At 42.0% G+C, this 12441-nt stretch overlaps 1 protein-coding gene across 1 annotated transcript in view; it reads left to right on the top strand.

The window, feature by feature from the left end:
- Positions 1–11634: 11634 nt before the first annotated feature.
- The window catches only part of NUP214 (nucleoporin 214), a 100296-nt gene continuing 99489 nt past the window's right edge, over positions 11635–12441 (top strand). The window contains 1 exon segment of the mRNA XM_043986250.1: positions 11635–11792. Coding sequence (XP_043842185.1) covers positions 11745–11792 — 48 coding nt within the window. The 5' untranslated portion in view covers positions 11635–11744.

Here is a 12441-nt window from a genome sequence, read left to right as displayed (position 1 = left end):
TACCGCAACAGTCTGGAGAAGGGCTGTGAGGGTCTGAACAACTGCAGCATCTATGTGAACTGAGAGAAGGATATGGGTTTTGTTTTTGAGAGAAGGATATGTGAAAAATGTTGTCAGGGTAGAATTGATGACTTGTCAGTTGACTGGATATAGGGGCGGCTGGGTGGCACAGTGAATAAAGCACCAGCCCTGGATTCAGGAGTACCTGAGTTCAAATCCAGCCTCAGATGCTTGACACTTACTAGCTGTGTGACCCTGGGCAAGTCACTTAACCCCATTGCCCTGCAAAAAACAAACAAACGAACAAAAAAACAATTGACTGGATATAGGGAGTGAGGGAGATAAAGAAACTGATGGTAACTCTAAAGCTATGAATCTCAACAATGAGAAGGATAGTGGTACCCATAAGAGAAGCAGGGAATTTTGGAGGAGAGATGGTTTTATGAGGGCAGATTTTGACTTCTACTTTGGACATATTAAATTGGAGTTGGTTGTAGGCTATCACATTGCTTATTTGTGATTGGAGTTCAGGTAGACTAGAGCTGGAAATACAGATTTTTGGAATTATCTGCATAGAGATAATAATTAAATCCATGGGAGGAAATGAAATCACTGAGAGAAGAGGGCCCAGGACAGAATCTTGCTGGATACCCATGGTTAAGGGGTAGCACATGGAGGATGACCTAGCAAAAAAGACTAAGACAGGAGCAGCTAGATGGCACAGTGGATAGAGCACTGGCCCTGGAGTCAGGAGTACTTGAGTTCAAATCCGGCCTCAGACACTTAATACTTAGTAGCTGTGTGACCCTGGGCAAGTCTCTTAACCCCAATTGCCTGACTAAAAAACAAAAAGAGAGAGAGACTAAGACAGTACAGCTCTATAGGATGAAAGCCAGGAGAGAGCAGTGTTAAAAATGCTGAGGAAAGAGACAATATCCAGAAGGAGTGCTTAGCACTGTGAAAAGCTGCAGAGAGATCAAGACATTTGAAGATTGAGGAAAAAGTGTTTGCATTTAGCCCGTAAGAGATCCTTATAGGGGGCACAGTAGATAAAGCACCAGTCCTGGATTCAAGAGGACTTAAGTTCAGATCTGGTTTCAGATACTTGACACTTACTAGCTGTGTGACCCTGGGCAAGTCACTTAACCCTCCATTGCTCTGCAAAAAAAAAAAAAAAAAAAAGATCCTTACAGAGGGGGTAGTTTTAGTTGCATAGGGATGTCTGAAGTCAGTGAGCATCTGAGGCCAAATTTGAAATCAGGTTCTCCTGACTCCAGGGCCAGTGCTCTTATCTACTGTACCTCCAGCTACCCCAGAAGGGGTTTTGTTCCGCCTAAGAGTTTGGCTATGAAAGATTATGGGATAGTCTGAGAGGATGGTAGGGTTAAGCTACTAAATATCAGAACTAGAATTCCAATCTAAGTCTGATTTCAAGTCCTGTGTGCCTTCTACTATATCATGATACAATATCAACACATCATGATTTATTGTCATAATATAAACTAAAAGTAATAATTTGTTTTTTAGAAGGCTAGACTAAAGTATTACCTTAAAGGAGGTGAGGGGTGTCTTAACCTTTTGTATATTATGTTTGTCAGTTCAGTGAAGCCATTGGACCTTTTCGCAGAATGTTTTTAAATCCATAAAATAAAATACATAGAATTAACAAAGGAAACCAATTATATATTTTAAAATTTTTTAATAAAAGTATTTTATTATTTTCCAGTTACATGTAAGGATAGTTTTCAACATTTGTTTTCACAGGATTTTTTTTTCTTTTCTTTTTTTTTACAGGGCAATGGGGGTTAAGTGACTTGCCCAGGGTCACACAGTAAGTATCAAGTGTCAGAGGCTGCATTTGAACTCAGGTCCTCCTGAATCCAGGGCCAGTGCTATAAAGCACTGCGCCACCTAGCTGCCCCATATAGGATTTTTAGTTCCAAATTTTTCTCCTACCCTCCCTTCCCTCCCCCCTCCCCAAGACGGAAAACAATCTGATATAGGTTATATATGTACAATCACATTAAACATATTTCTACATTAGTCATATTGTGAAAGAAGAATCAGAGACAAGTGAAAAGCCTTAAAAAAAGAAGGGGAAAAAAACCAGCCCAAAAGTAGAAACAGTATGGTTCAATCTGTATTCAGAAGCCACCGTTCTTTTTTCTGGATGTGGAAAACATTTTCTATCACAAGTTCTTTGAAATTGAACTCCTGAGAAGAGCCAAGTCTATCACAGTTGATCATCACACAATGTTGCTGTTATTGTGTATGATGTTCTCCTGGTTCTGCTCCTCTCACTCAGCATCAGTTCATGTAAGTCCTTCTAGGTTTCTCTGAAATCCTGCTCATCATTTCTTACAGCACAATAGTATTCCATTATGTTCATATACTACAACTTGTTTGGCCATTCCCCAATTGATGGGCATTTCCTTGATTTCCAATTCTTTGCCACCACAAAGAGAGCTGCTATAAATATTTTTGTACATGTGGGTCCTTTTTCCCTCTTCCATGATCTCTTTGGGATACAGTCTGGGTATTACTGGGTCAAAGGGTGTGAACAGTCCCATAGCCTTTGGGCATAGTTCCAAATTGCTCTCCAGAATGGTTGGATCAGTTCACAGCTTCACCAAAAATGCATTAGTGTTCCAATTTTTCCACAGCTTCTCCAACATTTATTATTTCCCTTTTTTGTCATATTAGCCAATCTGTGAGTCAGTACTTCAGAGATAGGAAACCAATTATATTAAATGCAATTACTAAAATATTATTTTAAAAAATTCACAGATTCCTCCTCCCATCCAGGTTAAGAATTCCTGCCTGGGAACAAGCATTCTTATTGAATTTTGAAGTGACTTAATTGATAAAGCTTGATTTGCACACAACTCTTTCTAGCTACATAGTCATTGTGTCGTGAGATACACTTAGGTTATGTCAGGTCCTTGCCCTGGGGAAACTTATGCTTTAATGGAAATGGAAATAGGACCCCAGGGTGGGAAAACATTTTTAAAGTATGTTTGAACCTTAGTGCCTTTTCCATAGGGCAGCTAGGTAAGTAAGTGGATAGAGTGGTGGGCCTGGAGTCACAAGACTCATCTTCCTGAGTTTGAATCCGGCCTCGGACACTTAGTAGCTGTGTGATCCTGGGCAAGTCACTTAACTCTGTTGCTTCAGTTTCCTCATCTGAAAATAAGCTAGAAAAGGAAATGGCAAACCACCCCAAGTATCTCTGCCAAGAATATGCCAAATGGGGTCGTGGAGAGTTGAACATGACTCAACAACAAGCCTTTTCCATTGCCTTCTCTTTCCTCTTGTCACCTCTTCCCTCAGATACCCAGTGGCTTCATGATGCCTTTTAGGTGCTTTGAGTCCCTAGCATTGATATTTAGATCTATTCTCTGCAGATGTTCTGTACCTCTCTTCCTCCTCCCCACAAACCTTCATTCAGCCACAGTAGTGGGACAGTAGTTATGGAAGTAATTATGGTTTGGAATAGCTTTGATCCACTAATTCACATTAAGATGTTAATCATTGGGACAGCTAGGTGGTGCAGTGGATAAGGCACCTGCCCTGGATTCCGGGGAACCTGATTTCAGGTCTGACCTCAGACACTTGACACTTACTGGCTGTGTGGCCCTGGGCAAGTCACTTAACCCTCATTGTCCTGACCAAAAAAACAACCAAAGAAAAAAAGATGTTAATCATTAATAAAGTCAGAGACCAGCTAGTGACACAGTGGATTAAGTGCTGAGCCTGGAATTAGGAAAGACTGGAGTTAAAAAATGGACTCAGACACCTACTAGCTGTGTGACCTTGGGCAAGTCGCTTAAGCTTTGTTTGCCTTAGTTTCTACAACTGTAAAATGGGGATAATAATAGCACCTACCTTGCAGGGTTGTCCTGAAGATCAAATGATCATAGTAGGTATTATGTAAGTGCTTATTCCCTCCTCCTTCCCCTTTGGTTCGGCTGGATTTTACTGAGTATTGTATTTAAGAAAGACATTAATCTCTATTTTTGTAAACTTCTACATTAACTAGGAGCCTCAGCCTTAAAGCTGTTGGTCATTCTCATCCTCCATTGATTCTCTCTTTCTGGATACCACTCTCTCCTGCTTTTCCTCCTACCTGTCTTGATGTCTCCTTCTCGGCTCCTTTGCTGGATCCTCCTTCTAACTGAAGGTGTCCCTCAGGGTTCTGTCCCGGGCCTTATTCCTTATTCTTTTCTCCAGCTATACTACTTCATTCAGGTGAGGTTGTTGGCTCTCATGGATTTAGTTACCATCTCTATACTGATGATACACAACCAAGGTTTGCCCAAGACGTCGCAGCAAAACTGAAACTTGGGGGGAAAGTTATGGTGCTTCTCCCAGGAAATGTGAAGACACCCTGAGCATTCACTCTAAGCTTGGAATTCTATTGCTACAGCACTTGAAGGGACCCTATCCCAGGGAAGGATTCTTCAGGTTTGTAATTCCTAGTCCTTTGCTTTGAAAGCACTTTTTCATCTGATCAATTCAGGCAGCTCATAAGCCCAGGAGCCAATGCTGACTGCACCAGCTGCTTGTTTTATGGGTTCTGGACAGTTCTCTATTTCAAAAGCAAATGTCCTGTGTCTTCCTCCTTTCTTTCTTCATTCCTGTCTTTCTACCTTTCTCTCTCTCGTTTATCTTTTTCTCCTTCCTCCTTTATCCTACCTCTCTGACTCTGTCTCTGTTTCTTTCTGTTTCTGTGTGTTACTGTGTCCTTCTGTGTTTATTCCGTCTCTGTCTCTCTCTCTTTCCTTCTCCTCTCTGCGTTCTAGATTTATTCTGGTGTACTGTTAGCTTCACTCTTTTTCTTATAAAGTTGCTAGGACCCCTTTAGAGGTTATAGAATGTTGTCCCCTTGTCCTTGCTTATTCCTATAATTTTTTTGTAAATTTTCAATTTACAAGTATTTAATTTCCTCCCAACTTCCCCTTATACTGAGGTAGGGCAGGAGGGTGGGGTGGGGGAGAAAATGCTTGAAACAAATATGCACAGTTAAGCTAAATTAATCATTTATGATTTAACAGAAAATCCATCGTGGGATAATTCCTCAGAAAGCTCATCTCCATGACTACATATCAAATACGGTTTTATATTCTCTGAAATAGTTGCTAAATTTCAGTTTGGTGAATGCAAGGACCTATTCTGGGAAAGGGTTGATGACAGTAGTGCAGCATGGCCATGTAATACTCCAGATACAGAATATCACCCTAATGATAGCCAGCTTCTGTTTAAAAAAAAGGCAACATTCATTCATTCATTCATTTAAATATTTATTAAGAAACCACCATGAGTTGCAAAGAAACATCTGTAAGGGGCATCCCATCATCCCATCTGGGCACACAGGGCCCACATGTAGGCTCCATCCCACCCTAGACTCTAAGAAACATATCCTTTTTCCCAGGCAAGGGAGATATAAGCCCTGTGGCCCATAGACTTAGCAATAAACTATTGGTCTGGTTCTGATAATTATGCATTGGTACCATCAGCTGACCGCCTGACTTGTTTACTATTCACTGAGAGCCCACTACTTATCACAGACCCAGTAACAGGGTCCCTGCCATGGCTTTCTACCTGGCACTAAATTTCTGTTGGGAACAGAGTCCTGCTTTGCCTTCTTTCCTTGCCTCACTAAGAACTAGAGCTATGTCTAGCCCAAATTTGTTATCTTCCCTAACATCCAGTCTAGTACTCTGCACATAGTAAGTGTTTAATAAATATTTTACATTGATAAATAAAACAAACCTGTTCAGACATGCCCTCACTCTATATGACCAACTTTTCCTTTTTCATATCCTGGGACCAAGAGTCCAATTGTAACCCAGAGAGAAGAAATGACTTTTCCAAGGTCACAGAGGTACTTAGGAATATAACTTAGGCTCTGCCTCAACATTCAGGGCTCCCTCCACCTCCTTCCTTCTCTAAAATTGCCATCTTCAACTGAACAAAGAGATTAAAATGTCATCTGTGCCTTTGAACCCTTGAGTTTCCCACCCAGAATTCCAAAGCTCTTAGAGTCTATTCCAGGGGTCATGTCTTTCCGATGAGTTTGATGAATGTTGGCTAGCTCAGAATCATGAGATCTTGGAACTGAAAGGCACTTCAGAGGACATACTGGCCAGCCAAACATCATATGTAATCCTCCCTACAATATTCACAACATACAGTCCTCCAGACTTTGCTTGAAGACCAAGGCAACCCATTCCTCTTTTGGGTAGTTCTAATTATAAGGAATTTTTTCCTTATGTTGAGTCTAAATCAGCTCCACCCTACCCATTGCTCCCAGTTCTGTTCCCACCAGGCAGAATAAGTTTACTCCCTCTTCCATGTACCAGTCCATCAAGTACTTTTAAAAGAAACCTTAAAATACTTACCACGTCATCCCTAAGCTTTCTCCTCTCCAGTATAAACACCACCCCCTTCTCCCATTCCTTTAACAAATCCTCATGGGACATGGCAATGAATCATTTCATACCCTAGAGACTTTCCAGTTTGTCACCATCCTTCCTGAAACTGACAGCACCAGAATTGACCGCAGGTTGGTCTAATGACTTTTGGATTGCATTTTATATTGCAGGATTGATTAGTGAGCACAATAAGTAAAAAATCCAATGTTGTTTTCTATTCATAAAAAATAAAACACCAATAAACCCAACACAACCTTTGTAGTAAAGACTTGATTGTTTGGTGGCGGGGAACAGCATCTACTATGTGCCAGACAGTGAATTAAGTGCTGAGGATACAACCTTTGTAGTAAAGACTTGATTGTTTGGTGGCGGGGAACAGCATCTACTATGTGCCAGACAGTGAATTAAGTGCTGAGGATACAAAACGGCAAAAACACCATCCCTCCTCTCAAGGGGCTCCCATTCAAATGGAAGAGACAGCACGTAAGTGTGTGTGTGTGTGTGTGTGTGTGTGTGTGTGTGTATATTATCTCAAATCCTCAAATACACCTATCCTGTCCCAAACTCTCTGCTAACCTCCAGTCTCCAACTGCCTTTCAGACATCTCAAACTACATGGCCAGTAGACATTTTAAACTCAATATATCCAAAATGGAACTCATTATCTTTCTCATTATTGTCCCTCCCCTACCCCCTCATACCTTCCCTATTTCTGTAGAGGGCAACACCATCCTCTTAGTCCCTTGGGTTCATAATCTAGGAATCATCCTAGACTTCTCACTATTTCTCACCTCCCATATGGAATGCAAGGTCTGTCAATTTCACCTTTGTAAAATGTCTCCTATATATACTACCCCTTCTCTCCTGTGACACTGCCTCTTCCCCTAGTGCAGGCCCTCATCACCCTTCAACTGGTTTACTACATTTACTTGTTGATGGTCTGCATACCTCAAAGTCTCTCCCCACTCCAATCCATTCTCTATTGGGCCACTAAAGTGATTTTCCTAAAAGAAACAGGTCCAATCATGTCACTTCCCTACTCAATAAGATCCAGTGGCTGACTCTTGCCTATAGGAGCAAATTACAAATTGTTTCTCTTTGGCATTCAAAGCCCTTCATAACTAGTCCTCTCCTACCTTCCCAATTTTCCTGCACCGTACTTACAGACAGGTTACTGTTTGATCCAGCGACACTGACACCGGTCTTCTAGTTGTTCCACAAACAAGACCCTCCACCTCTCAGTTCCGGGCATTTTCTTCAACTGTTTCCTGTGCCTGGAATGCTCTTCTGCTCCAACTAGTGACCTCTCCCTGGCTTCCTTTAAGTCCCAACTAAAAACCCATCTTTTACTGGAAGCCTTCCCTTTAATTCTAGTGCCTTCCTGCTGTTAATTATTTCCTATTTATATTGTATATAACCTGCTCTGTATTTGTTTGCATGTTGTCTTGATTAGAATGTAAGCTCCTTAAGGGCAGGGACTATTTTTTCTCTCTTATTGTGACCTCAGGGCTTAGCAGAGTGCCTGGCACATAGTAGATTTTTAATAAATGTTGACTGACTGAGGGCAGAAGGTAGAAGAGACAGGAGGCCTCACCTGCAAAACTAGAAACAATAGGTGAAAGTTGGGGTGAAATAGAGTTGATGTTCCACAAGGAAAAACTTCCTGACAGAGGTGTCCAAAAGTGGAATGGGTTGCCTTGAAAGGACTAGAAGTCTTCAGGTGGCATCTACTATAGAGGGAATTCCTGTTCTGGTATGCTCTAATGTCCTTCGAGGTCCCATGCAAATATGAAATTCTGTAATTTTGAGATACCTGGGCACGGAGAACCCTTCCAAGGTCTCTCATATGATACCATGCTCTGACTATTGCAATAGTCTCCTGACCGGTAGGCTTGCCCTTTAAAAGACCAGATACCCTACCTACTGCCCCTCTAGTTTCTAATCCCTCCATTTTGCATAGCATATTAGGATGATTAATCTTCTTAATATATTCCTTTAATGATGCCATTCTCCTCAAAAATCTTTAAGGATTCTTTACTGCTCACAGAACAAAATTGTAGTCACAGAATTTCAGAGCTAGAAGGGCCCCTAGAAACCATTTAGTTCACAGATTCTTAACTTTTTGTGTGTCCTGGATACCTTTGGCAATCTGGTGAAGCCTATGAACCCTTTCCCTGAGTAATGTGGGGTTGGGTTTTTTTCCTTTTCATAAAAGTATTTTATTATTTTCCAGTTACATGTGTATGATATGATTATGGATTTGAGTCAGATTAAACTCTGAGGATGGGGTCTGGAAGGTACCCAGCCCTGACCCAATATAGTTAGTTTAGAAGTTTATTGCTTGTCAAATTCTCACTGTCTCCTTTAAGTTTAATTGCCAATTATTTCTTTGACTTCCCAACATAGCCGAAGATAAATTTTAACCCTGTCATCCTTATCTTTAGAGACAGGGGCCTGGAGAGGGGAGTCAGTGGGAACTGTGAGATTTGAAACATCTGACTCTCACTCCACTGTTTCCTTTTCCTTTGGTTTGACCTTGTTCCCCCTCCCCTTTTCCCCCTTGCTCCTGGAACACGTATGCATGTCTCCATACATTGATCACGAGCTGAACACGCACCTTGGATGAGACAGGATTGGATGTTAGATTGTGAGCTCATCCACCCTAGGTGTACGTGGGGACAGTCCTTTTCAAGATTACTATAAAAACCTAGAGGATTGGGCATATCTTTGCAAGACTTCAATGTGTAATTGGGTTTTGCCCATCCTCATGAGGATGTAATAAATCTGTCTCTGCTTGACTTGGTGGTCTCCTCGAGTTATTTGGGTAAACTGAGGCAGTTTGCTCCATACACATGTAAAGATAGTTTTCAACATTTGTTTTCATAAGACTTTTAGTTCCAAATTTTTTCCCTCCCTCTTTGCCCTCCCCCCTACCCACAAAGGCAAGCAATCTGATAAAGGTTATATATGTACAGTCACATTGAACATATTTCTGCATTAGTCATGTTGTGAAAGAAGAATCAGAACACAAGGGAAAACCCTCAAAAAAGAAAAAAAACAACTAAAAAGTAGAAACAGTATGGTTCAATCTGCATTCAGAATCCACAGTTCTTTTCTCTGGATGTGGAGAACATTTTCCATCATGAGTTCTTTGGAATTGTCTTGAATCATTGCACTGCTGAGAAGAGCTAAGTCTATCACAGTTGATCATAACACAATGTTGCTGTTACTGTGTACACTGTTCTCCTGGTTCTGCTCACTTCACTAAGCATCAGTCCTGGGTAATGTTTTTAAGTGCCTAAAATAAAATATGAAGTACTGTATAAAGGAAACCAAAGGTTAGTGAAAATAGATATATTTTTTCCCATTCAAGTTCACAATTCCCTCTCCAAAATCTATCCATTGACCCCTATTCTGTATGTTGGTCAGTTAGGTGGTGCAGTGGATAGAGGGCTGGACCTGGAGTCAGGAAGTATCATCTTTCTGAATTCAAATCTGGATTCTGTCATTTACTAGCTGTGTGACTCTGGGCAAGTCACTTAATCCTGTTGGCTTCAGTTTCCTCATCTATAACATGAGCTGGAGAAGGAAATGGCAAACCACTCCAGTGTCTTTGCTAAGAAACCCCCCAGATAGGGCAATGAAGAGATGGACACAACTGGGAAAAAAAAACAAACAAAACTGGACAAGAACAACAACAAGGTTCTGATCACAACCTATACCTTTTTACCTATGTGCATTTACTTTGTACTGTTGTTTAGATCTTGTCTCATCTGAAACAAGATAATGTAGATAAAGGATTTTGCAAATTTTAAAGCTCTCTAGAAATGTCAGTTGTTATTTTTATCCTCAATTCCCAGTTTTTAAAGTCTAAATCAGATTCTACTTGCTTCATAATGCCTTTACTGAGGCCATTCCAAAGTCACACAGGTAAGTAAACATCAGAGATGGGATCTGAACTTAAGTTCTCTGATTCCCAAACCAGTGCAGGTTCCACTTTTCCATGTAGGCTATGTTTCATCTAGGCCATCTATCACCAGTCATCCTGATATATATCTTGCCACTGGACTCAGATGGCTCAAGAAGAGAGAGTGAGGCTGGTGACTTTGCACAGCCCTGTCTCACTTAAACCCAATTCACTTGCAAGTCATGACATCACCTTCCTGATGTCATTGGTCCTCTTCAAGAAGGAAGGACAAACGACAAACTGAGGCCATCAATAACTGAACAATTTGCTTGCAACTCTTCAGCACTTATCTGTTTGATTTGTAGTTATTTTTGAATGTGTCATATTAAACTCAATTAAAATCTAAATATTGTATCTATTCACCCATCCCTAGCTCTGCACACAAAAAAACTCAGTTTGAATTAGACTGAATTCCCTGAAGCTTTTCCCTCACCACCAGGGGCCAGTGATGTTCTCCTCTCAATGCTCACTACACTTTTTCATAATTCTTTTTTCCAGGTCGGCCTGCATCCCAGTGTTATCTCCTCTCTCTGTCAGGAAGAAGCTGGAAGACAGGAAGGGATTTTACTCCTTTCTCTTCCTCCTAGGAGAGAAACCTGGCAGAGCTCCGCAGAAAGCCTGAGCCCAATTTCGCTGAATGAACGAATGCAATTCATTCAGGACCACAAGGCAGGAAGAACATGTGGGAGAAGAAATAATTGATGCACAGCTGCACAGAGCTATATGCTATGCACAGACGTTTCCCTATCAGTTAAATTGAATATATGTGTGTGTGTATGTATATTTCTACATTTCCCAATTACATGTAAACATTTTTAACATTAATTTTTAAAATATTTGAGTTCGAAACTCTCTCCCTTCCTCCCGCCACTCCCCGCCCCGCATTGAGAAGGCAAGCAATATGATAGCGATTAAACATGTACCCTCCCAGGTCTAAACACTCCCTAAAATCCTAGATTAGAAGAAGACCACGTGTTAGGAAGGAAGTTTGGCAAAATCGAATCACAAACGATTGATGAGGGGCCACACCCCCTTCCTAGGTTAGGTTAATGGCAGCGATTGACAGCAAACTCGAGCCCGACTAACCAATAGAAAGTGGTGGTTCACAGCGCGCTCGCGCCAGAAGAGCCAATGGAAAGCAGCTGCTCCCGGCGGGCTTGCGCCGGACCGACCTCTTTTTCGCCCTCGTACAAGACCGTTTCAGGCGTATGACGTAGTTTGGATGCGCCGGAAATGGTGGCCTCCGGGACGCGCCGCTGAGCTCAGGGAGGGAAGTTAGCCTAGGTGCAGCTTCGGCTCCTCGGGGGCGGCGGCTCCTCGGGCTCCTGCTTATTGGGAGTCTGGATGATGGGAGACGAGATGGATGCGCTTATCCCCGAACGGGAGATGAAGGTCAGGTTCTGAGCGACTCGGGCCGGGAGGAAACAGGACAGATCCTATTGGGACAGGCCACACCGCGCCAGGCCTGGCTGGGCTAGGGGGCGTCACTCAGGCCCGGCGTTGCCTTGGAGAGAGAGCCTAGGCGCTGGAAGAGCTCACATCCTGTGCCTCCGGCGTCTAACTTCTCAATCCTCTGGAGGCCGAAGTTTAGAGCTTACACTGCACTAGAGAATGGGAATCCAGAGACTTGGGTTTCAGTTCCAGTTTCTAGGATGTTTAGATTCGATACCTTTCTCTTCCCCTACATCTTTTCTTCAAGGCATCATAGATTTAGAGGTGGAAGGGACCCGAAGGACAGATTAGCTTGTCCGGCCTGCCCTCCACACCCATTTTGGAGATGCGGAAACTGAGGCCCATAAAAGTTAGATCATTTTTTCACAATCTTAAGTAGTAGAGACCTACATTTTCTGACTCCAGGTGCACTCCTTCCCTTTTCTATAAGTCATTCCGATGTGCAAAGCCCAGTACTTTCTTACCACACTAGGAAAAGTACACGGAGAAGGAAAAACTCAGTATCTGCACCTTTATTACCTACCTGTTTCCCCCAGAACAGAAAGCTATATGAGAAAGGTATAAAGGGTTTTTCAGAAGTGATAAGGCA

Source organism: Dromiciops gliroides, chromosome 2 (assembly GCF_019393635.1).
Source record: "Dromiciops gliroides isolate mDroGli1 chromosome 2, mDroGli1.pri, whole genome shotgun sequence".
Taxonomy (NCBI): Eukaryota; Metazoa; Chordata; class Mammalia; order Microbiotheria; family Microbiotheriidae; genus Dromiciops; species Dromiciops gliroides.
This window is presented reverse-complemented; position numbering and strand designations above follow the sequence as displayed.